Source organism: Xiphophorus hellerii, chromosome 20 (assembly GCF_003331165.1).
Source record: "Xiphophorus hellerii strain 12219 chromosome 20, Xiphophorus_hellerii-4.1, whole genome shotgun sequence".
NCBI lineage: Eukaryota > Metazoa > Chordata > Actinopteri > Cyprinodontiformes > Poeciliidae > Xiphophorus > Xiphophorus hellerii.
The window spans coordinates 1,051,302-1,078,819 of NC_045691.1; the positions used below are offsets into that span (position 1 = coordinate 1,051,302).

Genomic DNA, 27,518 nt, shown 5'->3' on the forward strand with positions numbered 1-27,518 from the left:
CTCACTAGGATGGATCCATATCCTCCCGCCGACAGGAATTCATAACAAACTTTGGTGGGCGTGGCCTCATTTCTCTACAGCACCCTCTAGAATATTTTAAAGGATCAGCCCCAAGCCATGCTTTAACCTAGAATTACGAAACTTGGTGCACATGTGTATCTCATCAGGACGTACAAAAAAGTCTCTTGGAGCCATGGTCTGAACCCAACAGGAAGTCGGCCATTTTGGATCAAACCGGCATTTTCTCTTTTTTATAGACGTATCTGATCGAACTCCTCCTACAGTTTTTCAGATACACTCTTCACAATCACTCATCACACTCTTGAGGGATCAAAGGAGAAAAGTTATCAAAGGATTTCTCGTACATCAAAGCAGGTGGGCGTGGCTAAGTGTCAAACTTTGACTATTCGCCATTAAACATCAAGGTTCAATAACTTATACATACAATGTCACAGCTGCATCATCAGACTTCCCATGTCTCTCGACAGACCAGTCCTGATCACGGCGGGGAAAATGCGCAACAGCTTCTGCGGTGGCTGGCGGCGGCCATGCTGGAACCCCCGCGGTGGCCAGTAGGCCGGAGCGGCGCTGAGCTGCCAGGGCCGTTCGGGGCTGCTTGCAGCTTTCATTTCTATTTAACTCCCCTTCTAAATAGTTTATTTTATTGTATTTTTGTGGGTTTGAATTCTACATAATTAGCCAGGAGGTTCTTCTTCTTCAAAAGAGATCTGACAAAGAAGTCCGTCTGTTTTATCAGAGATGATCATGAAGAGAGCAAAATTCACAATAGAAGATGTTGTGAATTTTGATTTTCTTATTGTATGTTGGGACATAAAATCTGATTTATTTTTTTTATTATTATTTTTAAATATGGCAAAACAAGCAGCAACAAAACTTTGAAAGATTTCAAGAAAAGCACGATAACTTCTGATCAGGAACATTTTGTTTTAAGATTGCCAAATAAAGGCTCCACCTGTGTATGGCAGGTCAGTATAGCATATAATTAAATCACGTGCTTAAGCACTTGTCTCTTATCATAAATGTCGAATATAAACCGAAATAATTTGAGAATATAGTCGTGAAATTTGGAGAATGAAGTGGTAATTTTATGAGAACTTTAACATGAAAAATATTCATGTTTTTTTCTACTACATTGTAATATCGAGTCAGCCTTCTGGAAAATTGCATCTTTATTATATTCTTGTAATTAAACAGATATTCTTGTATTCTACCCCTAGTACTCCGTCATACAACTTGCAGAAGGGATAACTGAAGCAAAAGCTACTTTTTGAAAATATATTCTGCCATTTGTAATTTATTTTCCATAAAAAGAGAGAAAAAAATCTGAAATCATATTTGGTATGGGAAAAATCTCAGATTTTAAGTTTAAGCCATAACGGCCACTGGAACAGTGCAAAGTACTTCCAGTGACAATATCTTTGTGTTTAAGTAATACTACATTATGATGGAGGATTGGGGTCACAATAAAAACGTAAAAAATAAGATTACGAGAATAAAGTCAGAATATTACGAGAATTAAGAAAAAAAGTCATAATACTAAGAAAATAAAGTTGAATTAATTTGAAAATGAAGTTGTAGTGTTACGAGAATAAAGTTGAAATATTATGATTTTATCTTGGGAAAAGTATGACTTTATTCTCACAATATTGTGATTTTATTCCCATTTTATTAAAACTTTATTGTCATATTATTTTGACTTCAGTCTGGTAATATTATGATGTTATTTTCATAATATTACAACTTTATTCTCGTATTATTTCGACTTTACTCTCGTAATATAAGGTTTTCATAATTGTATTACTTTTTTCTCATACATTTATTTTTCTTAGCATGGCCCTAATACTCGCTTGCTCTTATAATAGACACACATATCAATGTGTGTCTATTATAAGACACACATTGTCTTATAATGTGTGTCTTATACACATTATAAGACACACATTATAATAGACACACATATCAATGTGTGTCTATTATATGACAAACTGTCCTGCCATACCTCTGTGGCTCGGCCCCAGCAGCCGTGTCAGTGTCTCCACGTAAAAACCTGCGTGGGGAGTCGGATCTCAGAGCAGTTCAGGACCTGAGAGCGGAATGGCGGCTCCTCGGAGTTTCTTCTCTGTCTGCGGGGTTTTTCTGCTTTTCGCCGCTGGATCCGGAACTTCAGGCTACAGGCGAGCAAACCAGGAGCGCTGCAGCTACAAGGTAAAAAACCAAACCAAACAAATAAAAACCATCACAACTCTTAGATCTGTTTCGCAGCTTTTAGCATTCAGTGGTAGAAAGGTTTGTTTCTGGTCTGATGTGTCTCCATACCTGTGCTGGGCTGCAGTTTTTCATTTCTTGGAAAGCAGACAAACTTCCTCGACGTGTTTCTCAAAATAATGAAGTTTGGATGTATTTCAGTACATTTACATGTTAACAGCTTTTAGCCACATTTTCCAAACATACCAGCACTTAAACATTAGCTATTCTTTATAGTGATCTAAAATAAACCACCTGGTGTGTTAAAAATGTTTCAGCAATCTGTGTTTTTCTGCTGGATGTTAAAGTATTAAACTAGAACAGACATCTTAATTTTTCATAAGTTGTTTTTTGTCAGATTTTTGTGTTGGATATGTATTGTCAAAAAACAGAAGATTTTAGGTAGATTCAGTTAATCTTAAAACTCCTGTTCTGCTTTCACACTTCATGGAAAAATAAACAAGTAGACCCCAGATTTTACATAAATAAAAAGACAAATAAACAAACAAAAACTATCAGATGGTTGATGGGTTAAGACACAAACAGGAACAACTGTTTTAATTCGTTATCCATTTGGAATACTTTATTTTTAATGTGCTGTAAAACTCATTGCATACAGATATTTGTTTATTATTATTATTAATAATATTTAGTTTGATTCCTTGTTTTGCTGTTTAACACCTGACTGTTTCAGGTATGAAATGTTTGGTTTTGACCACACATCAATTCCCAAGATAATCTCTAACCCTAATCTAGTATCTACGCCGCCGTGCGTAAACGTGATTTTACGTTTATATGTCAACAGCTAAGCTACAGAGTTATTAATGGTTTAATTTATAGGAAATAATTTGGCTGTTTTAAAAATACTCAGTAAAATGTGGCTAAGCACCAATATCAGAGGAGGTGGAAATTAAAACAACGTTTTCAGATTCATATCTAATTAAATTAACATTATTATGACTATTTATGTCCAGTTTTTAAAATAAAACAGAGAATATTTATGAATGAATATTAATAGTTGTGTGTGAGGTTATTGATTTTAACAAGTAACAAACTAAACTTTTGAAGTCCACAGTGGTTTTGAAGTGTGTAATTATTTTAGCTAGTTGAATCAGCAGATAGAGACAAAATTTACAGTAAACAAGTTTGATATCTTAAGTTTCCTCAAAAGTGGCTGTTATTTGTGCAACAACTAGAATAACAATATAGAAATTGTTTTTCTATGGGCAATAGCATTTACTTTGTATTATTCAGGCTAGCTTATGTTATCATGCTGGCCTGGTGTTCTTGGGGCCCCCTGGTGGTGTGTGGGGCTCAAAGCAGCTGCGTATGCCTTGGGCCGGCCCTGGTGATTTTCTTGGTACGGATCTGGATCCATTTGGGAAACAATTAGCTTTCAGTTCAAGCCGTTAGTCTTCAGTGATGTCTGTTCCAAGTTCCCACTGTCTCCATATAAATTTGTTTTTCTGTGTATTTCTTTCAAGACGAAATGAGAATTAAATCAGATGGGGTTTTTTTGCAGTTTGAATCACAATCAGTGCTGTCTGTATCATTGTTTGGTTGGTTTCTGATGGAGTCGACGGGTCGGTGTCGAATTTTCTCCTGTTGATAGACAATTCCTACCTTCCTTTGATGCTTTTCTGCGTGTCATCCTGGTTTCCTCTTTATAGCTTTGAAGTGTTTTCTACAGGAAGCCTCACACTGTTTACTCTGCTGAAGCATTCCTTCCTGCAGCCCCACCCCCAAACACCCCCCCCTCCACCACACACACACACACACACACACACATGTTTGCGTGTCTACTCTTGTGGGGACTTTCCATTGACTTCCATTCATTTCCACAGCCTAAACCTTATCCTAATCCTAATCCTAACCAAAACTCAATTCACACCTTAGTCCTAAATCTGACCCCTGAGTCTCCTTGTGGGGACCAGACTTCGGTCCCCACAAGGAGCAGTGGGTCCCCACAACATAGTATGTGTCAGGAAAATGGTTCCCATAAGGTACTACAAACAAACACACACACACACACAGGCACACCCCCCCCCCCCCCCCACACACACACAGGCACACCCCCCCCCCACACACACACAGGCACACGCACACACACAGGCACACACACACACACAGGCACACACACACACACAGGCACACACACACGCTGTCTCCTGCTTCCTGTCCTTTCAGATCAAAACGTGCTAGATGGGGGCGTGCCGGCTGGCTCTGCTACAGGTGTGAGCTTATTAAAGCCTCTGTCTGGTAATTTCATGTCTGTTTGAAAAGAGTCCTGCTTTGGTCTGACATGATATTTCATGACTGATCAAATTATAGGCACTTCAGGTCCCAGAGGCTCGTCTCTGTGGTCCTTTTAACTCCTAGTGGAAGAATCTACGTCTTTTGTGGGTTTTTTGTCTTCAACTTTGAAGGCAGATGTTTACAACATGCAAAAGCTTCTCAGTTTCTAAGTTAATTGCATGATAAATGAAAGTGTGCTCCATAATTTCCATTCTGATGATTAATATTTTTGAAGGGAAACAATCAAGTTGTTTTTATTTCCACTATATTTCTTGTTTTTGGTTGTTTTTTTATTTTGGCTATTTAAAATTTCTTCCATTTCCAGTGTTAAAGATGAAGTGTTTAACCTTTATAGAGAATATATTTTTTACATATTTTTTTAAACTGTCATCATGTTGTCACAGTTTGTCATGAGACAGACGATCTGTGAAAAGATCCATCTTGTTCACCTCCTCCCTGAGTTGCTATTGCCGTCTGAAGAAATGCACCACAGACCAAAAACCACCAATTTTATCCAAGCACCTCTTGGATAAAATTAAGTGCTGTGAATCAAGTGCTGTGAATCCCTCTCATGTATGCGCTGCTAAATGTGCTAATAGGGAAAAACACAACTTACCGTTACAGGAAAACTGTTTATCTTCCATCATCAATGGCTATGCTAACTAGCCTGAGCATTTACAACAGGCTATGCTAGTTGGAGGGCGTATGAGAGGTGCCACAAGAAATTATGATCGACGGCGCCAAGAACTCCTTCCTGGCTCTGATTGGTTGTTTCCAGATAGGAAAGGCAGAGGAGCTCAATTTTTTCAGAGTTTGTGTCTCAAACCAAACGGTCCTTACATAGTGACAGTTTCAACAAATATGTAAGAAAATATTTTTTAAAACTTAAATACTGCAGCTTTAAGTATTCATAAAATTTTAATAAGTTAAAATTTATTGGTCTTTTAGAGAGTGAACTGGCAGTATAATACCATTATGTGTTGTTTTTTTTATTTTTTTATGAAAATAGTCTCAAAACAACAATATTATTGTATTTTTAATTATTACTTGGACAATTCATTGTCCAGAAAAATTTGTTATTCTGACGGACCTAAACATACAGCCACAAACCTATGTTGTGTATATGTTTTTCATTAATGCACATATATTCTATTATTCAGGAAAATATTAATAAACATAATCATAAATAGTTGGACAAATGACTGTTATGGACGTGCAATTCAATGTGAGAATAGTCAGTGGTGGGGACACTTCCGCTAACATGCTAACTGTATAGCTGACTTTTCCTTTAATGCTTCAACATTTTCGATGACTTTGAGAACACTTAGCATACTTAGCTTCCAGAAAATAATTTTTTTAAATTAAAATTGAATAAATAAGTACTAATTTAATTGGCTGTGTTTTTAACTTTCACTTGAATAAAGTTCAACATCCAAGTAAAACAGCCATATTTATTTCAGTATTAGTGTCCGCTAAGTACCATATTAGTGTAGCAGTTTAGCGTTAGCAGAATTATTGCTTATGATTAATGCTTTAGGGTTAGCCCAGCAAACGTGTTAGTTAGTGGTGCCCACCACTGAGGATTATCTTTTAATTCCTTTAAAGCTACAACTTTACCCAACGCTTCAGCATTAGCACTTTAGCAGCATTAGCAGCGTTAGCTTCTGCTAAGGACATGTGGGTGTAGTGGTTGGCAGAACTAATATTTATGATTAATGCTTTAGGGTTAGCGGTGCCCAGCACTAAGAATTATGTTGTAATTCCTAAGCTACAGCTTGAGCATTTTTGTTTTTTATGATCAGTGTTTTTCTTGATTTAATTTAAAAACACAAAAACAAAATGTGCGCGCAGATGAGTTTGTATGTTATTGGCTTTAGTAAGAAATTCAAAATCTGAATCAGCAGCTGGTAAAAGCCTAGTCAGTGCAAACCAACAGTGTTACTGGAGCAGATTTCCAGTTTCTTTTTAAAGTTATTTCTTTTATTGCACTGTGAATGCAGCAAAATGGAAAACTCTCCCAGAAGTCTGAACCTTCAGAAGCTCCTGCAGCTGCAGTAAACCTCCAGCAGAGCCTGGAGGAAACCATAGACCCACAGTGGGTCATCAGGAACATTTGGTCTGCACTGCAGAAAAACATCTGTCTCTAAAGTCACAAAATCACCCTTAGGTTTTTGCTTTCAGTCATCATAAACCAATATTCACTAAACGTAAGGAAACCTCAAACTTGAACTCAAGCATTCTAAAACAAACAGATTCTAGGAACTAAAAAACATCCCATAAATCTGATGTATGAGCAGTTCCTGTGCTCTGGACACAAAGAAGAGAAGAAAGTGGTAAAACCATAAAATGGAGGCTGGGATACAAAAGCACAGCATGTTTTGAAGGAAGAACTGCTGTTCGGGTCACATTTAAAGGGCTCATAAAAGCTGAGCTCAAGTGAACGGCTGATTGCTGGAGGTGTGTGAAGACAACAGGATGTGATGTCACCTGCAAATGGACCAACAGTTTGATGATTGTCGCTTTTACTTTGAATGCTAAATCTGATTGTACTCAACATGAGTTTTATCTTCATGATGCACATAAATAGTCCAAACTAGCTTGTTTTTAATTCACTTTAATGTAAAACCGATTCTGCTCCTCGAAAAACTGGTTTGATCCGGAATCCTGAACATTTATTTGAATTTTTACAGAACAAAATTGAAGTTTTCAGCAAGCTTGCATTCAATTACCAGTGGAAAAAACATATTTTTCAGTGTTTGACTTGGTAACTGAAGGAAAATGTCTGACTTTTATGTAATACACTGCAAAAACTCAAGATCTTACTAAATAATTTTGGTCTAGTTTCTAGTGCAAATATCTTATTACACTTGAAATAAAGCAAAACTAACTTATAAGTTTTTTCAGCAAGATATGATACAATAATTCTTTAATACTGATGAAACATTATTACTGATAAGAAGACACTTGTTCTGTTTGATAGATCTAGCAGCTGTAAACCTGAAGTTTAGAGTCTAATTAATATTAATTGTTGCAGTTGATGAAATCATCTTTCTCTGTAAGGGGAAAATGTTTTTTTATTATTTTTATAATAGATTTCTTTATATTCTTGGGTTTAAGTCAGGCCAATTGACAGTTTTCCCAGATTGAACAACTTAAATGTTCTTAGGCTTTAACGATGTTTCAGCAACAATAATAGCCTCTCTCCGTTTCCTGCTGCCTTCTTGAACTTAACGAAGCCGCCACATGAACGGGTTCTCCACCTGCTGGTTCTGGTTCTGGTTGAAGTGTTTGGTTTCCTGTAGAGCAGAGCACAATGAATCCCGTTCCCAGCTGCAGTCCAAGACAAAGGAGCGGAACAACAGACCCGGTGGAGAGGCGGCTGAATGACTTGGAGTTCAGCAACAGACAGAAATGACTGAATCTTTCAAAATAAAACTCCCACCACTGCTGATCGCATTTATTGGGTTTCCACTGAAACAGAAATCTCAATTAGTTGATTGATGAATCTATTTTAATTATTAGTCATCTCTAAGCTTAAAGTGGTAATTTAAATCATTTTCATCCTAATTCTTTACTGGCCATATAATTGTGCGATCTTAAGAAAATAAATTTACTTAATGGTAACACGGCAATTTAAAAAAAACAAAAAATCTTTTTGATAAAGTTTTTGCACTAGCTGGGTTTTGATTTGCACAATTATTTTACTTAACATTTTAAAAACGTCTTGTTATTTAAATAAGACGTTTATTGTTGTTTAATTAGTGAAATAATCTGCCCATGAAACAAGTAATTTTTCATCATAGTTCAGGATTATTTACTTAAAATAAGCCTCTAAAAAAGTTACTTGTAAGTGAGTTTTAGTTTTGGGTGTACTAATATATTTGCACTAAAATCTGGACCAAAAATATTTGAGATTTTGTGTTTTTTTTGTTTTTTGGGTGCGGCAGCTGAAGCTCTCCGTCATGAACTGCAGCAGATTATAGTAACATCTCAATAAGAGCAACTAGCTGACCAACATTTACCAGAAATCTATGGAGATGTTTGTATAAATTGATGAAAAATGATTGGAGAAATCAATTAGAACCTCTGAATTAATTGTTGTTTTAAAAATGTAGCTTTTCCTGCTGAATATCACTGATAAAGATTTTCCTGCGTAACTCTCAGTGCACGAACATGCTGGGTTTTTATGAGGAAATATTCAGGTTGCTTTTAAAGAAACATATTTTTTCCCTGCTTAAGCAGTGAAGTTTGTCCCAAAGCCGTTCAGAAGGACAGGATGATGGATCTTTCCTTTCAAGCACATCTGCTGAAGCGATCACATCCGTCTCCGTGGAGGAAAACCAGGAAATCTTCCTGCTTCCTCCACATCTTTCTCTGGATTTGTCATCCTTCTCGTTCTGCGGCGTCGTTTTGAATTGCGTCTCGTTGCCTTCCAGGGCCTCGGTGTGTTTTTGGCATCAGGGGGAATCCGAGGTCGTCACGGCCGGATGGGCGGCCGATGCGAAACACGTGTCTTTTGTAGCGATGGAAACCAGGATGAAATCAGATGCTCCTCCTCTGAGGCTCAAAACAAGCAAAGTGAAATATTTAGTTCCAGTTCCTAAAGGATTTCTGAAGAGAAAAACCTTTTTTTCTGCTCCTCTAACTTCAGGTAGCGTCCTAAAGGTCCCTTTGCTAAAGTGAGAGTGCTTTAAGGATATATTTTGATCAGTTATCTTTATTAAAAACCTTCAGCCAAGTTTAAGTTTCAGGGTTTTCTCCAGTATTTTTTATTTTTATGGTGGTGAGCTGACACAATGCTGCTGATTAAAGAACATAATCAGCAGTTTCATTGTAAATGTTTCATTATGCGTGGAAGCCAAGCTACATTAATTAGCTACTCTGCAACATATGTCACCTAATTAGGCTTGAACTAAAAATGCCTTCAACTTAACGTTCCTCAGGCACTTTTCTTTCCTTCGCCTCCAAACTGTCAAAATTTAAAATCACAAAATCATTTACAATTACACAATAAAATTACAGGAAGCAAAACAAAACAATTCTTTTATCAAAACAAATTTATTTGAGTGAAACATACCAGCCTGATTTCTATACAGATCTGTAAATCATTTTAGATTTTTAAATTTTTTAAATTTAGGCCATTTAATAAATGGTTGTTTCAATTCTACTTTTGAATAAAAGCTACTGGATGTTTTTGCTGCTCTGCGGCGGCATGGCTAGGCGTCGGGGGGCCGTGGCCCCCCTGGACTAGAAGCTGTTTGTTTTTACCTCATGGTGGCCAACTCTGTTATTCCTATGTCAATTTGATACAGAGGGGCTTCCGTACTTACAATATCAGAGCCTTCTGTCACTTTTTTCAGCCATTAAAACTGTTTAATCGTTGTTAACACGTGGTGACCTGTTTTTCCGAGCCGCCTTTAAACACAACATGACCCACGATGCTTGCGGTGGGTCTACACCTGAGCAGCAGCGACAGAGACCAGCTGCTGCTGTGCAGAGCTGCACAGGTGTGTTAGAATCATGGCAGCAAAACGTAAAGAACTTTTCACAGTTTTTCCCCCAAACTAACCGACTGAGTTGAGTAAAGCTGGTGGATGCAGGTAATGTTAGCTAAATGATAATTAGCTAATACAAATGCAGCACCTTAAGTTTGCTAACTAGTAGCCTGCAGACTACTGAAGTTGTTGTTTGTGTTCAAAAGTGTGTAGTACTTGTTACACTGAGTAACGTTTTTGAAGAAAAGGTGCTTATATGAATAGTTTTACTGCACTGTACCTTTTTCTTTTACTAGAGTAATATTATTATTGCTATGTATTCATTTTGCCCCCCAAAATAAGCTGAGGATAAACACGTCTGGAGCCGCGGCTGCTGCTATGTAGTATCAAATTTAAATAAACCCAAATAATACAGTTAACAAAAGATTATTTGTTGTTTTTTTTAAGGATTGTTTTAAACTCTCTGCATCATTTTTTTCTGATCAGTGAAAATTTAGTTTTAATTTGTTTTAAATGTATCACCAGTTGACAGTGATGGTGGACAAGGTCCGCACAGAACGATAAGACGGCCGCAAATGGCCCACGAGCCGCACTTTGGACACGCCTGGACTAGTCTATAAAATAGTCAATTAGTTAAACAATCGTTAGTTGGAGTCCTTATTCAGAGTTGGGTAGAAACTAGTTACATTTACTCAACTGCATTTATTTAAGTACGTTTTTTTTTAAATGTACTTTTAGGTGTATTTTCACTGTACTTTTTACTTTTACTTGAGTAATTTTATTATGAAGTATTTCGACTCTTACTTGAGTAAAATATCTGGATTTTCTACCAATTGAATGAAAAGCAAACATGTTTTAACCAAAAATTCACCCGACACAAACCTGGAGTTTCTGTTAAAGTTTCATAAGTTTAATATTGAAAGAAACTGATTTGGAAAAAAAATGTCTAATTTTGTTATTTTTTGTTACTTATATGATTTTTGTCATTTAAAATGCCAAACTTTCCACTTAACTTTATAATTTGGTCTCTCTGATTACATCGTTTTTAAATATTAAGTGATTATCAGTACATAAGTAACGAATACTTTTTTACTCTTACTTGAGTAATTTCCTGGATGGCTGGTTTTTACTTTTACTTTAGTGAAAATATGTTGAAGTGGTTCTACTCCTAGTTGAGCATATTTCTTTATTCTCTGCCCTCCTCTGGTTGTCACCTGCAGAGGAAACCCAGGTGTTACCTGCGGGTCATGTGACTCGTCTGTTTGCAGAGCGGCCAGGACTTGTCTTGATTCCTGTCTTTGTAATGAGAGCGAAGCGAGTGAAAAGCTTTTTTAAAGGACAAACCTTCACAGCGGGATCAGAGTGGCTCCTCCAGGGTGAGGAGGAGGAAGGAGGCCGGTTCTGGGTGGGGGGGCATTGAGGAGCAGTCATGCAGGAGGAGGAAGCTGCAGGTTTTGTTCCTGCGGTGGGAAATCTCTGGTTGGCTGCTCCTGAACACACGCTCACACACAGCGCCGGCTTTGTTGCTCCTCGCTCCAGCTTGGCGATTATTCCTCCAGGATTCACTGCAGATCTGAGATCAGCTGATAAGAGAAGAGTTAAAGTCTGCATGTGGTGCTCAAAGTTCAGCTCTGTGTGTTTTTAAATGTGATCAAAATGTTTCATTTGGTTTAATTTCTGGGTAAACGGCAGATTTTCTGCTCTGGCTGTGATTGGTTACAACTCAAACTGAAAGCAGAAAACAGAACAAAAGCAACGATGGGAAAGTTTGCACTTGGCATATTAGTTAATAAAGTGAAGATATTTAGGAATATTTCTCCTTTGAGGAGGAAAACCTCAATGGAGCTTAGAGACATCCGAAACCAGCACCCTACAGAGATATTTAAAAGCTCTCTAATGCACGAGGCTAGTCCCTTTTGTTAGCTGAAATACATAAAAACAGGAATTAATGCTGAAAAATATAACTGGGACTATATTGTGTTTATATAAAACTAACAAACATACCAGAATGTTAGATTTAATATCTTTTGTTTTTGTGTTTATGAATCTATTGGCCTTTCAAACTGATGTAAATTTTTTTTTAAGTCAAATTACGGCACTCAATACTCTACGCTATGCTAGTCCACAAAATGGCGACAGCAAAAATTGGGAGAAAACTCTAGAGTTAGTTGTTAAATAATAATTTAGTAAATTTTTTGGACATCTTCTGTTGAGCAGCCATTACCTAACCGATGAATACGTGTAAGAGCCTTATGGTTGAAATGAGCAATTACTGATGTGGCAGGAGCACAAGGCTTTGACACCTGGGTGGTGGGTGTGTCGAGGTGGGCGTGGCTGTCACTAAGGTATGAATGGGAGCCATACTGGCGCGCTGATTTTGTATGTATGAGGAAGCGCGTGCGCCGGTGGTGGTCATAATTTCTGTTGACCGTGTTGTAATGTCGTTTATTGTTAGCCACATCGTATGGTTTAGCCTGGTCAGTATGTGTCAGTCCTTGTAAAGTCTGAAGTATGGCTGTCGCAGTGGAATAAATTGATGATTGCAACAACCTGAAGCGACTTGGAGTATAATGAAGCACGCGTCGGACAGTTAGAAATTCACCGCGTTAACCCAGAGCGGCCTTCTACAATACCGCTAGTTTGCCGCACATTTATCGTCAACAGAAAGACAATCGAATGAGCGGATCATTGGAAAGGCGAGTCTGGATTCTTCGCTTCTGCTTGGAACAGTTTGGAAGCGGTAATGGCGCACGCAGCGCAGCGTCATCAGTTAATTGAATGAGATTCCTTCACTGCAGCTCAATCAAGTTCGCTGGAACTGAGGTATGGACAAATACACACTGAATCGCTTTGTCTGAAGAGGAACTGTTAAAATCAAACAACGGGAAATGGAGTCAGCTGGATCTAAATCGAGTTCCGTTGTAAGCGGTAAAACTAAAAAAAGACGACCAAAATTAACTGTTAAAGCATTACAAAATAAAATTGAGAAGCTTCAAAAGGATCTCAAAGCAAAGGTTCATAAAATAAAAGGAGAAATAAACATTATTAAAGAGCTTATGAAAAATGAAGGAAATCTTGAGAGTGTTCAGTCTCACTGTGATGATTTAAAACTAATGCTTGAAAATGCAAAACAGCTGTATGAGTCTGTTATTCCACTGTTTCCTGCTGGAGAACAAGAAAGACAAAACACTTGGTTTTCAAGCTTGTGTAAATATAATTCTGAATTTATACAAGAAGTTGAAAAATGGCTTTCAGGTACAAAACAACTCAACAATGCAGCTCAAATGGGTGAAGAAGCTGAATTAAATCAGGCCCAATTGTCCAGTGTTGATCCCTGCGTGAATAAAGAGCATAATACACCTTTAGTTTCTCAGCATTTAGAGTGTGATGAAAATGCTGATGTTGAGGATGATGTAAAGCCAAGTGACAGTGTTTCTAATGTTGACAGCAGAAGGTCTAGAGGAAGTCGTTCATCAAGAATTAAGTCCTCTGTGTCTTCTACATTTTCAGCTCGTGTTAAAGCAGAAGCAGATATGGCTGCATTAAAGGCAAGACACAAGCTGTTGAAACAAAAACATGCTTTAGAGGAGCAGGAGGAACAGCTAAGGAAAAAGAAAGAAGAACTGGATTTGGAGATTGAACTTGCAGCCTCAATGGCTAAAGTTAAGGTGTTTCAAAGCTCTGTCTGTTCTCAAGTAACTAGTGCTGCACAGATTAGATCTGATGGCATGAATTCATATTTTGAGCATGAAAATAAAAGATCTCAAATGTTGAATGTGGATGCAGATATATTTGTACCTACAGCAGCTGGAACTGACCGTCATGATAAAGCTCCAATCTTTCAGTCCTATTCTTGTTTGGGTGCACGACCTAAAAACACAAAGGTTAAACAAAATCCAGACACATTTACTGACCAGGTGAAGATAAAAACAACACAAGGTGAAGTTCCAACAGACCGAATGTTTCATCAAACTCAACCACAATCATCACATCATAAAAATTCATTGTCAGTTGATGAAAATAAACAACTGTTAAGTGTATTGGAAAGACAGAATGAAATTACAAGCTTGCTTGTAAATCAACAATCTTTATTTTTTCTGCCAAAACGAGACATACCGATATTTGATGGTGATCCACTCCAATTTAAGACATTCATGACAGCGTTTGAACACAGCATTGAAACAAAGGCGCACAGCGCCAAAGATTGTTTATACTTCTCGGAGCAGTACACTAGAGGTCAGCCTCATGACCTAGTAAGAAGCTGTGTTCATATGCCTAGTGATTCTGGATATGCTAAAGCTAAATCTTTACTTCAAGAACATTTTGGTTGTTCATTGAAGATTATTGCTGCATATATGAATAAAGTTTTGTCGTGGCCTGCTTTGCAAGCAGAAGATGTAAAAGCTTTACAAGCATTCAGCTTTCTGCTCAGGGAATGCTGCAATGTGATGGAAAACAATGGCTGTATGCATGAGTTGGATGTCCCTGCCAATATGCAAGCAATCATCAAAAAACTGCCCTTTAAACTGCGGGACAGATGGAGAAATGATGTATGTGATTTACAGGAGAAGTTCAAAAGAAGAGTAACTTTCAGTGACATTGTTCGGTTCGTAGAAAGGCAAGTGAAGATCACCAGTGATCCACTTTTCGGTGATATTCAAGATTCTTTATCTAGACCAAAGAAGGATGTAGGAATCTATAAATCACAGCAGCGATTAAAGATAAAAGGAAGTAGTTTTGCTACTATTGTTGGAGATATGCAGAAGAAAGCTGACCTTGAAGTAAAGAAAGGACAAGAGACAGTTGTTATAAAGAGTTGTTTTATTTGTGGAGCTGGACATTCCTTGGACACATGCCCTCTACTGGGAAGGAGGACACATGGGGAGAAATGGACATTTCTGAAAGAAAATGGGGTGTGTTTTGGCTGTTTATGCACTGGGCACATCAGCAAAGACTGTAAAAGGCGGCATCACTGTAAAGTGTGTAGCTTAAGACATCCCACCATGCTTCATGTCTTCTCCAAAGAAAAGGAAACTGGTCCAGTCCATAAGAAGAAGGAAGTGGAGACAACAAGTGGAAGTGCCTCCATCTCTGCTCAATCCAGTGGTCTAACTGGGGCCGGTGAGCATGGCTGTACTCTCTCTATTTTACCAGTCAGAGTGAAGTCTACAAAGAGCCAGAAAACAATAATAACATATGCTTTTTTAGATCCTGGAAGCTCTGCATCATTCTGTACCGAAGAACTGATGAACAGATTATATGTCACTGGGAGACATACAAGCATCCTTTTACGGACAATGGGTCAAGAAAGGGTGGTTGGAAGCAACATTGTGTCAGATTTGGAGATTGCTGGGCTAAATGAAGACATCTTTTGTGAATTACCTGACATATTCACACAAAGAAGCATGCCCGTTCATAACAGCAACATCCCCCACCAAGAAGACCTCAAAAGATGGCCACATCTGAAAAATTTGAAGATAACTGAAATCAATTCAGGAGTTGATTTGCTTATTGGAACCAATGTGCCTAAAGCGCTGGAGCCATGGGATGTCATCCGAAGTCAAAATGGAGGCCCCTATGCAGTTAGGACGATTCTTGGATGGACAGTGAATGGACCTCTCAGAGGAGACTGTGATGTCGACACAAAAGAGCCACAATCAACTGTTACTGTTAACAGGATTTCTGTGTCAAGACTTGAGAACTTATGGCAACAACAATTGAAGGTTGATTTTCCTGAATGTTCTCAAGATGAACAACCTGGATGGTCCAGAGAAGATAATCAATTCATGGAGCTGGTTACAGAATCAATTAAGCTGGAAGAGGGACATTACACCATTGCTTTACCTCTGAGACACAAATATCTGAAAATGCCCAACAATAGGAAATTGGCTGAACAGCGTGTTTTGAATCTCAGAAGGAAGTTTATCAAAAACCATCAATTTCTTTCTGACTATACTAATTTCATGAATGATATAATTTCCAAGGGCTATGCTGAGAGAGTCTCAGTTGAAAATCTTGAACGGTGTGATGGGAGGGTTTGGTATATACCACACCATGGAGTATATCATCCTCACAAGAAAAAGATAAGAGTCGTGTTTGACTGTGGTGCAACATTTGGAGGAAAATCCTTAAACACTCAACTCTTACAAGGTCCAAACCTCACCAGTTCATTGGTTGGTGTCATCACCAGATTCAGAAAGGAACCTGTTGTTATCACAGCGGACATTGAGGCCATGTTTCACCAGGTCCGAGTACCACCATCTGACTCTGATCTGTTGAGATTTCTCTGGTGGCCAAATGGAGAGTATGATCAGCATCTGGTGGAGTACCGAATGGTTGCACACCTTTTTGGAGCTACATCGTCTCCAAACTGTGCGTGTTTTGCACTGAGAAGGTGTGCAGAGGACAATCAACAGCTGTTTACACCAAATGTCATAGATGCGGTGCTTCACAACTTTTATGTGGATGACTGTTTGGTTTCTGTGAGCACAGAAGAGGAAGCTGTGTCATTATATCAAGGACTTCGTGCTTTGTGTAAGAAAGGCGGATTTCAACTTCTCAAATGGATAAGTAACCGACGCAGTGTTCTTACTGCAATACCACAGCATGAAAGATCCATTGAGGTGAAGAACCTGGATATGGATAATGATGATCTACCTGTGGAGCGTGTGTTGGGAGTACAGTGGTGTGTACAATCAGACCTGCTGAAATTCAAGATCATCCTCAAAGATAGACCTCTGACAAGACGAGGAGTCTTGTCCATCATAAGTTCCATCTACGATCCTCTTGGATTTCTGGCACTAGTTGTCTTAGTCGCAAAGGGGATTCTACAAGATCTAAACAGAAGACATGTTGGCTGGGATGATCCTTTGCCACATGATATGGTCCAGAAGTGGAAAAACTGGCTGGAAAGACTTCATCGGCTTGAACGGTTTGGAGTTAACAGATGTCTGAAACCAGAAGACTTTGGACAAGCCACAAGTTTGCAGCTTCATCATTTCAGTGATGCAAGCGAGAATGGATATGGAACAGTGAGCTACCTGTTGCAGTGTAATGCTGATGGACAAGTGCATTGTGCATTTGTAATGGGTAAAGCCCGTGTAGCTCCATTGAAACCCATCACCATCCCTCGCATGGAGTTGACTGCTGCAGTGGTTGCCAGCCGTATGGATAAGCTGTTGAAGAAGGAGTTAAGAATGGAAATACAAGACTCAGTATTTTGGACTGATAGTACTTCAGTTTTGAAGTACATCAAGAATGAAAGATTGAGGTTTAAGACTTTTGTGACAAATCGAGTTGGAGAGATACTCAATTTGTCAAATCCCTTACAGTGGAGGTACGTTGCTACCAGTATTAATCCAGCAGATTTGGCATCCAGAGGAACAAGTGTGGAGTCTCTTTTGAAGGCTAATACCTGGATGTCTGGACCAAAGTTTCTTCATGACCCTGAATGGAAATGGCCTGCAAATCCTGAGGACATAAGTCATTTTGCTCTGGAGGATCCAGAAGATCCAGAGAATGCGCCTTCATTGCCACCAGGAGTGTTTTCCAAGAATGATGTCTACGCTCGGCGAAGATGGAGACAGGTGCAATATATGGCGGATCTCTTCTGGAAGCGTTGGTTAAAGGAATACTTGCCTCAACTACAAGAGCGGCAGAAGTGGCAAAGAACAAGACGGAACCTTCTTCCAGGAGATGTCGTCCTCATCGTGGATGACTCTGCTCCACGCAACTCTTGGTTAATGGGTAAAGTTGTGAACATTGTTCCTGATAAAGGAGGACTTGTGCGGTCAGTTCGCATCAAGACAAAGACGAACTACCTGGAAAGACCCATTACCAAGTTGTGCTTGCTTCAGGAGGCGGAGACGCCTTGAACATTTAACGACCTTTTCTCTCTGTTCTAATCACCAGTGACTTCTTTTTCTCTAGTTGATTGCTTAGTCTAAAAGATAGATTAAAATAAATTTGATACTGAGCAAATTTATGACTATTTGTTTCTTAGGCTTGTCTCTTACAGTGTTAACATTTCAGATAATTATCTTTGTAATAATTAGGGGCCAGAATGTAAGAGCCTTATGATTGAAATGAGCAATTCCTGATGTGGCAGGAGCACACGGCTTTGACACCTGGGTGGTGGGTGTGTCGAGGTGGGCGTGACTGTCACTAAGGTATGAATGGGAGCCATACTGGCGCGCTGATTTGTATGTATGAGGAAGCGGGTGCGCCGGTGGTGGTCATAATTTCTGTTGACCGTGTTGTAATGTCATTTATTGTTAGCCACATCGTATGGTTTAGCCTGGTCAGTATGTGTCAGTCCTTGTAAAGTCTGAAGTATGGCTGTCGCAGTGGAATAAATTGATGATTGCAACAACCTGAAGCGACTTGGAGTATAATGAAGCACGCGTCGGACAGTTAGAAATTCACCGCGTTAACCCAGTGCAGCCTTCTACAATACCGCTAGTTTGCCGCACATTTAATACGTAATCACAATACTTTGACTTTTTTTAATTCGGCACCTAAAAATGAACCAGAATGAAAAAAATGAAGCTGCTACTCTCACTAATAAAAAACTAAAACTAAACATTATAACTAATAAAAACTAGTTAAAACTAACTGAACTTTATCTTCTGATTGAAAAATCTAATTAATGCTTTTGAGGGTCAGGGACGTCTTACACTTCAAAAACACAAAATATTACCAAGTATTTGTGGTGTAGTTTAGTGCAAAAAGCTTAGTTGACTAGAATTGGGACAAAACTAGTTTATCAGTAGCTTTTCAGCAACATACAGGAGCTTATTCCAGTCAATAATTCCTTAATATTGACAAAAAGTTCTAGTTTCACTGGCAGATTATTTCACTTACAACAAGACATTTTCCCATGTTGGAGGAGAAATAATCTGCCACTGGAACAAGAACTTTTTCATCACAATTCAGGAATTATTTACTTAAAACAAGCTCATATTTCTTGCTGAAAAGTCATTTGTAAGCTAGTCTTGTCAGGATCTGTGTTTTTCTGTGTGTTTATTTCGAGTTTTCTGTGTCTCCGTGTTGTCCCGTCTCTCCTTGATTAGTCCCCAGGTGTTTCTCCTTCCCTGATTACCTCCTGTGTATTTAGTGTCACCTGTGTCTCTGTCAGGTCGTCGTCTCATTTGACGTCTGTTCTGCCGTGTGTCTGGTCAGTCCGTTTGTGTTCTCTGTTGCTACCTGTGTTGAGCCTCAGCTTCCGCTCAGCAGCGCTGCCAGGGATTTGGACTTGTGCGATCATCGTTGTGTTCTGTTTTCCTGGATTATTCCTTACTAAAAACCTTCATTTATCGCATCCTGGGTCTACAGCGTCTGCCTCACCACCTCTACACCGCAATTCATGACAAGTCTTATTTTAAATGCATCACGTTATTTGCATTGAAAACTAGACCAAACTAAAACTTTTTCATGAATATCAAGGAATGATTGACTTAAAACAACTTGATAAAAAGTTAGAAGTGAGTTAGTTTTGTCTTACTTCAAGAGTACAAACACATTTGCACTAAACTATTTAGTAAGGTTTTGTGTTTCTTCAGTTGGCTTAATTAATGAAAGCTGTTTGTCTCTGATAAACAGGATCCTGACAGGAGTCGCTGCGTGACTGATGATTCCCGCTGCAGGTTTCCTTAATCCAGCTTTAATCCCGCCTCTCTCTGCCCGTTTACGCTGATTAAAGGTCAGACGGGAATTTGTTTCTCCCCACATCTGGAACTGGTCCGGTCACTCTAAACAAAACGAGGCAGAGGAGAAGTCTGCTACGTGAACCTTAAAACGCTGTAATTGAAGGAGTTCCTGTTTAATCAGATCCCAGCATCTCTTCTTTCCCCACAGGCGTTCAGATTACCGCTCCCTCCGTTTCCTCCAATCCTTCCACTGCTCCTCCCTGGTTTGATTAATTGCAGTTTTAGCTAAGTGAGGCTGCAATTAGCTGTCTGATTACAACGGGAGCCGACTTTGAGTCTGTGTGGCTCGGGGATTCCCAGGGGAAACTCTTTCTTCTCTGATCTGTTGGGGTATTTGTTTTTCCTGTGTTTACGTTGTTCTCATGTCCCTTCTAGAAAGTGGATTTTTGCAGGGAAATCAGCAGGAGGTCTGACAGCTGCTCTTCAGTCCATCTAACTTTACTTTTCATCGTTTGCCATTTTTTCTCTGGCGTTTTTGCTTCTTTTATTGTCATGCAGCGGTTCGCTGATGTGTCTCTGTCTGTTTGGCCCCCGGGCTCTGGAGCCAGATGGAGCTAAAACAGTAATTACTCGTTAAAAACAACACCTGGGAACAGGATAGAAGAAAGCTCTTTCTCTGTCTGTTGGATTCTACACTGTAAAAACACAAAATCTTACCAAGTAGTTTTGGTGCAGTTTAGTGAAAATATCTTAGTACGCTTGAAATAAGACAAAACTAAGTAACTTTTTAGCAACATATATAAGCTTGTTTTCAGTTAATAATTCCTTATTATTGATATAAAAGTTCTAGCTCTACTGACGGATTAATTCACTAATAATTTGGGAAAATGTCTTGAAATAATCTGCCAGTGGAACTAAAACTAAACTAAAAAGAAAGTAATAATTTTGTTTGAACTTGTCAGCATTTCTTGTTAGGTTTGTCTAATTTCAGGTCTACTGAGATATTTGCGCAAGAAACTAAGCCAAAATACTTGGTTAGATTTTATGTTTTTGCAGTGCAAAACTTCCCTAAGCATCAATTAGATTTTTCAATTTGAAAACAAAAGTTAAAATTTCTGTTTTCATGATGTGAATATTCAACATTGAAACTTAATTTTTAACTGGGGGGCAGGAAATGTCACTGGCTCAGAAAAAGAGTTGCTTTGGAGTTTGGAGAGCGAACTCTCACCTTCCCCCTCAGACTAAAGTCGTTAAGTATTATTCGTCTTCAGGAAGCTGGTAATTGCTGTGGGAGGAAGGGATCTGTGTAACAAACACTTGTATTACGACAGACAGCACCATTGCCTCCTTATTCTTGTGATTGAAGCTACCTTGTTGCCCCAGTGGGGGTCCGAACACACACGGCTCCAGCCAATAACAGCCTTTTGTGACAGAAGGTGCAAAGCTTTTTGATTGCAACAGTCAAAAACTCTGGCAAGAATCTGCTTTAAACTTTGAAGAGGAGAAAATAACTGACAAGGAGGAATAAAGTGATTTCTCTCTTTATGCAGTTTGTCTTTACCTGTAGGGAGACAGCAGATCTCCTCTGGATTTCCTAAAAATGGCTTTATTATTGTTCTTATTGTTTCGTAACCTTATAACGAAGGTGGTTGGAGCAGGAAAACGCGACTGAATAGCCCGGTACTGAAACTCCCAAAAAAACAGGTATGTTCCATATGTGGCACTAAAGCAAATGCCTTTTCAAAGAGTGTGAACGGTTAGAATGCATTTTAGCAGGGGTTTTTTTTAACCCCGCTTGGTCCACTTTAATCCAACTCCGGTTCTTTTGCCTAGAAAGTCCAGTTCGTTTTTTGAGCTGCGAATACGTGGTCCAACTGATGTGGATCAAAACACGCTCTGCATCCCAGAACCGAACATGGAGAAGCAGCATTCAGCTTCTACACACCACAAATCTGGAACAAACTCCCAGAAAACTGCAAAACACTGAGTTCCTTTAGAATAAAACCCCACCTGATTAGATTTGCTTTTGAAACAATATAAATGAAACACTAATGAACATTATGATGTGCAATGATGACAAAATGTAATGTCTGTCCATCCATCCATCCATCTTCTTCCCTTTATCCTGGGTCGGGTCGCGGGGGTAGCAGCTTCAGAAGGGAGGCCCAGACTTCCCTCCCCAGCCTCTTGTTCCAGCTCCTCCAGGGGAATCCCGAGGCGTTCCCAGGCCAGTCGAGAGACATCGTCCCTCCAGCGGGTCCCAGTCTTCCCCTCCTCCTGGTGGGACATGAACTCCTCACCAGGGAGGTGCCCAGGAGCATCTTGACCAGATGCTCCTCAACTGGCTCCTCTCGATGTGAAGGAGCAGCGGCTCTACTCTGAGTCCCTCCCGGATGACTGAGCTTCTCACCCTATCTGTAAGGGAGAGCCCAGCCACCCTACGGAGAAAACCCATTTCGGCCGCTTGTAGCCGCGATCTCGTTCTTTCGGTCATGACCCAAAGCTCATGACCATAGATGAGGGTGGGAACGTAGATCGACCGGTAAATCGAGAGCTTCGCTTTTTGGCTCAGCTCTCTCTTCACCACGACGGACCGGTACAGCGCCCGCTTGACGGCAGACGCTGCGCCAATCCGCCTGTCGACCTCCCGCTCCCTTCTTCCCCCATTCCTGAACAAGATCCCGAGATACTTGAACTCCTCCACTTGGGGCAGGACACCCCCCCCCTGACTCTGAGAAGGCACTCTACCCTTTTCCTTTTCCGGCTCAAGACCATGGCCTCGGATTTGGAGGCACTGATCCCCATCCTAGTTGCTTCACACTCGGCTGCGAACCGCTCCAGCGACAGCTGCAGATCATGACCTGATGAGGCCAGTAGGACCACATCGTCTGCATAAAGCAGAGATGTGATCCTAAGGCCACCAAATCGGATCCCCTCAACACCTTGGCTGCGCCTAGAAATTCTGTCCATGAAAGTGATGAACAGAATCGGTGACAAAGGGCAGCCCTGGCGGAGTCCAACTCTCACCGGAAACGAGCCCAACTTACTGCCGGCAATGCGGACCAGACTCTGACACCGGTCATACAGGGACCTGACAGCCCGTATCAAAGGGCCCGGTACTCCATACTCCCGGAGAACCCCCCACAGGGCTCCCCAAGGGACACGGTCGAATGCTTTCTCCAAGTCCACAAAACACATGTAGACCGGTTGGGCGAACTCCCAGAACCCTCCAGGACCCTGCCGAGGGTGTAGAGCTGGTCCAGTGTTCCAGAACCAGAACCACACTGCTCTTCCTGAATCCGAGGTTCGACTATCCGACGGATCCTCCTCTCCAGGACCCCTGAATAGACCTTGCCAGGGAGGCTTAAGAGTGTGACCCATCTATAATTAGAGCACACCCTCCGGTCCCCCTTTTTGAACATTGGAACCACCACCCCAGTCTGCCAATCCAGGGGAACTGCTCCCGATGTCCATGCAATATTGCAGAGTCGCGTCAGCCAGCACAACCCTTCAACATCCAGAGCCTTAAGAAACTCCAGGCGGATCTTACCTTTTCCTTTATTTAATCAGGTAAACCCCGTTGAGATCTAGATCTCATTTTCAAGAGGGACCTGGGCAAAAAATTTGCAATACATAGCAACCTGGTTACAAGATAAAAACAATTAATACATATGCACAAGATCTCATCCACCCCCGGGGCCTTGCCACCAAGGAGCTTTTTAACCACCTCGGCGACCTCGTCCCCAGAGATTGGAGAGCCCAACCCAGAGTCCCCAGGCTCAGCTTCCTCAATGGAAGGCATGTTGGTGGGATTGAGGAGGTCTTCGAAGTATTCTGCCCACCAGCCCACAATGTCCCGAGTAGAGGTCAGCAGCACACCATCCCCACTATATACGGTGTTGGTGCCGCACTGCTTCCCCCCCCCGAGACGCCGGATGGTGGACCAGAATCGCCTCGAAGCCGTACGGAAGTCTTTCTCCATGGCCTCTCCAAACTCCTCCCACGCCCGAGTTTTTGCCTCAGCAACCACCCGAGCCGCAAGCCGCTTCGCCCGCCGGTACCCATCAGCTGCTTCCGGAGTCCCACAGGCCAAAAAGGCCCGATAGGACTCTTTCTTCAGCCTGACGGCATCCCTCACCGAAGGTGTCCACCAACGGGTTTGAGGGTTGCCACCGCGACAGGCAGTAACAACCTTGCGGCCACAGCTCCGATCGGCCGCCTCGACAATGGAGGCACGGAACTCAGACTCCATGTCCTCCACCTCCTCCGGAATGTGTTTGAAGTTTTGCCGGAGATGGGAGTTAAAGCTCCGTCTCACAGGGGATTCCGCCAGACGTTCCCAGCAGACCCTCACAACACGTTTGGGCCTGCCAGGTCTGACCGGCTTCCTCCCCCACCACCAGAGCCAACTCACCACCAGGTAGTGGTCAGTGGACAGCTCCGCACCTCTCTTCACCCGAGTGTCCAAGACATACGGCCGCAGATCCGATGAAACGATGACAAAGTCAATCATCAAACTGCGGCCTAGGATGTCCTGGTGCCAAGTGCACATATGGACACCCTTATGCTTGAACATGGTGTTCGTTATGGACAATCCATGACGAGCACAGAAGTCCAGCAACAGAACACCGCTCGAGTTCAGATCCGGGGGCAGTTTTTCCCAACCACGCCCCTCCAGGTCTCGCTGTCATTGCCCACGTGAGCGTTGAAGTCCCCCAGCAGAACAAGGGAGTCCCCAGGAGGAGCACTCTCCAGTACCCCCTCTAAGGACTCCCAAGAAGGGTGGGTAATCTGAACTGTGCCCCCACCCGTAGGCAGAGGGAGGCTACCCTCTCATTCACCGGGGTAAACCCCAACGAAGACCCCGATGATGGAAAAGACCTTCGGACTTGGCGTTCCCTCGCCCGGACGCGGGTCACTGGGGCCCCACTCTGGAGCCAGGCCTGGAGATGGGGGCACGATGGCGAGCGTCTGGTGGCTGGGTTTTTACCCATGGAGCCCGGCCGGGCTCAGCCCGAAGAGGAAACATGGGTCCCCCTGTCCCATGGGCCCACCACCCGTGAGAGGGGCCAAAGGGATCAGGTGCAATGTGTGATGGGTGGCGGCCGAGGGAGGGGACCCTGGCGGTCCGATCTTCGGTTGCAGAAGCTCTTGGGACGTGGAATGTCACCTCTCTGGTGGGGAAGGAGCCGGAGCTAGTGTGTGAGGTCGAGAGGTTCCGGCTAGAAATAGTCGGTCTCACCTGGACGCATGGCTCTGGTTCTGGAACCAGCCTACTTGAGAGGGGCTGGACATACTTCCACTCTGGAGTTGCCCACGGTGTTTCAGTGAATTTGTATGTTTGTGTTTTTATGATGCAAAGCATTTTGAAATGCCTTTTTGCTATACAAATAAACTTTACTGACTGATTGTAGTGTAGCGCTACCAAGAGAAATTGGTCGTCCTCTTTCGCCAAAGATGAAAGAGAAATCCTCCAATCTCTAAAATCTCCATTGTTGTTTCCATTTTGTGAAGAAGTAAGTATCGCTCTATGTCTTCAGAGGTTTTCATGTCGTTTCCTTCACTGGTTCTTGGTTCCTGTTCACAATTTTGGTGCAGAAATATATCTTATTTATTTACGCCACTGTAAAGTTCAAAAGCCTGGTCTTGCAAACTATGTCTAGTTGAGTCCAACTTTTTATCCAGAATGTAAAATAATCCAAATCGAATCCAAAATGGTTTCATCTGCAGCTTAGAAAGAATTAAATTTCCCCAAAAGCTCATCTGCCTCCATGTTGCAGATGAATGTGTTTAAATGTGTTTTTGTTGTACATGACTGTAATGTTCTTGGTCACATTGTTCAAAAAAGTGGCATTAAAGGCAACTTATTGGTGAGAATCATAAAAAATGTTTGTCCCCCTGGGGGAAAAACTTCCCTGCATTGTAATTAACCCTCTCAGGTCATGCTGCCAGCAGGACATCAGGGCACACAGCCGTAGGTAAATCCTGAGGGTCAAAGGTCAACCTAGCAGTGCAGACAGGCTAAAGGCAATGTCTAAAAAAGATTAAAAAGTGTTTGAGGATTTCCAAATCTCCAGTAAATATTTTTAAAACATTTATTGTCCTGACCTCTTCAATGTTGATGGTCAGGAGTTGAGTTTGGGCTTCAGTTTTCGTTTGAGGAATGTAGGGCGTCAATGAAGGTTTTCACAAGTACATAATTACCAGCAGATGTGTATGTGTTTGTATGGACGGGTTGTTGTGGTACAGTGGCTGCTAATAAGCACGCTACACCTCCTATAGCATCCACTCACACATTGCTGGGGTTCCACCTTATTGCTTTCAGGTGTGTATTTGTGGTTCTTGCATGTGGCCACAGCCTGACACCTCTAACGAGACTAAAAGTGGAAAGTTGTATGTGTAGGACAACATAAAAGCCAATGTGAGAGCTATAAAATTGGTAGACCTTTGTTGAAATACGCCTGAAGGGACAATATATTTTTGTGCAGGAGAGAGAAGAAGGACTATATGGTAACTTCAGGCTGCAGGGTTGGTCTGGCAGGATCAATGATGTAGTTCTTCTTTACAAATTTCCCAATCCTAGACAGGAAAAAGTCATTAAAGTCCACAAAATTTGTATTCCAATCAAAGAAAGTTGGTGTTTCTTCATCAACTCTGACCTCAACTAACTAGAACTCTGTTAAGTTAGGAGTGACCTTCCAAAGCTATAGAAGCTGCTGGGAAAGTGCAAAACGTATAAAAATGATTTAATTAGTAAATATGATGGCACACTTTAGAAACACACATTACAAATTAAAATGCAATCCTTATGCATTTGCTTTTATTTAGTTTTTATATGTGTCTTAAATGTAGTGGGAAAAAGAGAATATGTGGATTTTATTTTCATTTGACTGTAGTTATTTAACCTATAAGCCGTTTTTAAAATGTATCTCTATTTAAATCCATTTCATTTTCACCTTTCATTTTCTTTTTTTCATTAAGTGTATTATTTCTTTTGCTCGAGTCCCTTTTTGGAGTTAGCATAAGCAGCTAGCTAATTATTTAACAGCAGTCTTCTTATAACAAAAGCTACCTGCTTACGCTAACCACAGGCTGCCTTTAATAACAGCTAGCTAATTAAGCTAACAACAAGATGCATTTGCTAGCTAATTAAGCTAACATGAAGGTTCGTTTAATAACTGGTTACATGTTTACGGAACCATTGTTTTATCCGTTGTCATAAAAAAAACAGATAAAATTGAACTACAGAAGAGAAAAAACCTGATCTGCTCTGACTTTACGCTTCACCTAAATGTCGTGATGTTTTACGGTATGAAGCTGGATATTTTTATTAAAATGGGTTCATGTTCTCTTTTAAGCTATTGGCATGAAGGGTGTAATCCCAGATAAACTGGGAGTTTTGGTTTACTGATTTTGCCATTTTTAAGCTTAAATTGTCTCTGTTTCTGTCTTGCAGGTGCAGTCTGCTGCAGAGGGAGTTCGTAAATTGTTCGTCACCTTCAGGACTGACAGTGAGTTTTTCTCTGAACTGAATGACTGATTTATCTTGATTCTGATTTTGATGAATTGGAAGAGTAAGAAACAAACAAATTGCTGTCCCCATCTGTCCCTACTTGTTGTTCACTACTAATTTTAACAACACAAGAGCGTAGTTGCCTACAGTGCCCCCCTGTGGTGTGAACTCGGAGCATGATGTGTAGTAGGTAATCGGTTCTAAACACGTTTGTGGTTCTTGGCAGCATGTATTTGTTCTTAGGAAGTTTTCTTTTAAAGTTAGCACTCCTGCAAAAATCTCATTTGATGGTTTTGAGTTTTG

General features: G+C 40.8%; 1 protein-coding gene across 1 annotated transcript in view; it reads left to right on the forward strand.

Annotated features, from left to right (window-relative positions):
* The first annotated feature begins 2,063 nt into the window (after positions 1-2,063).
* The window catches only part of il17rd (interleukin 17 receptor D), a 51,549-nt gene continuing 26,094 nt past the window's right edge, over positions 2,064-27,518 (forward strand). The window contains exons 1-2 of the mRNA XM_032549192.1: positions 2,064-2,226; positions 27,159-27,213. Coding sequence (XP_032405083.1) covers positions 2,116-2,226; positions 27,159-27,213 — 166 coding nt within the window. The 5' untranslated portion in view covers positions 2,064-2,115. The remainder of the gene's footprint in view (positions 2,227-27,158; positions 27,214-27,518) is intronic.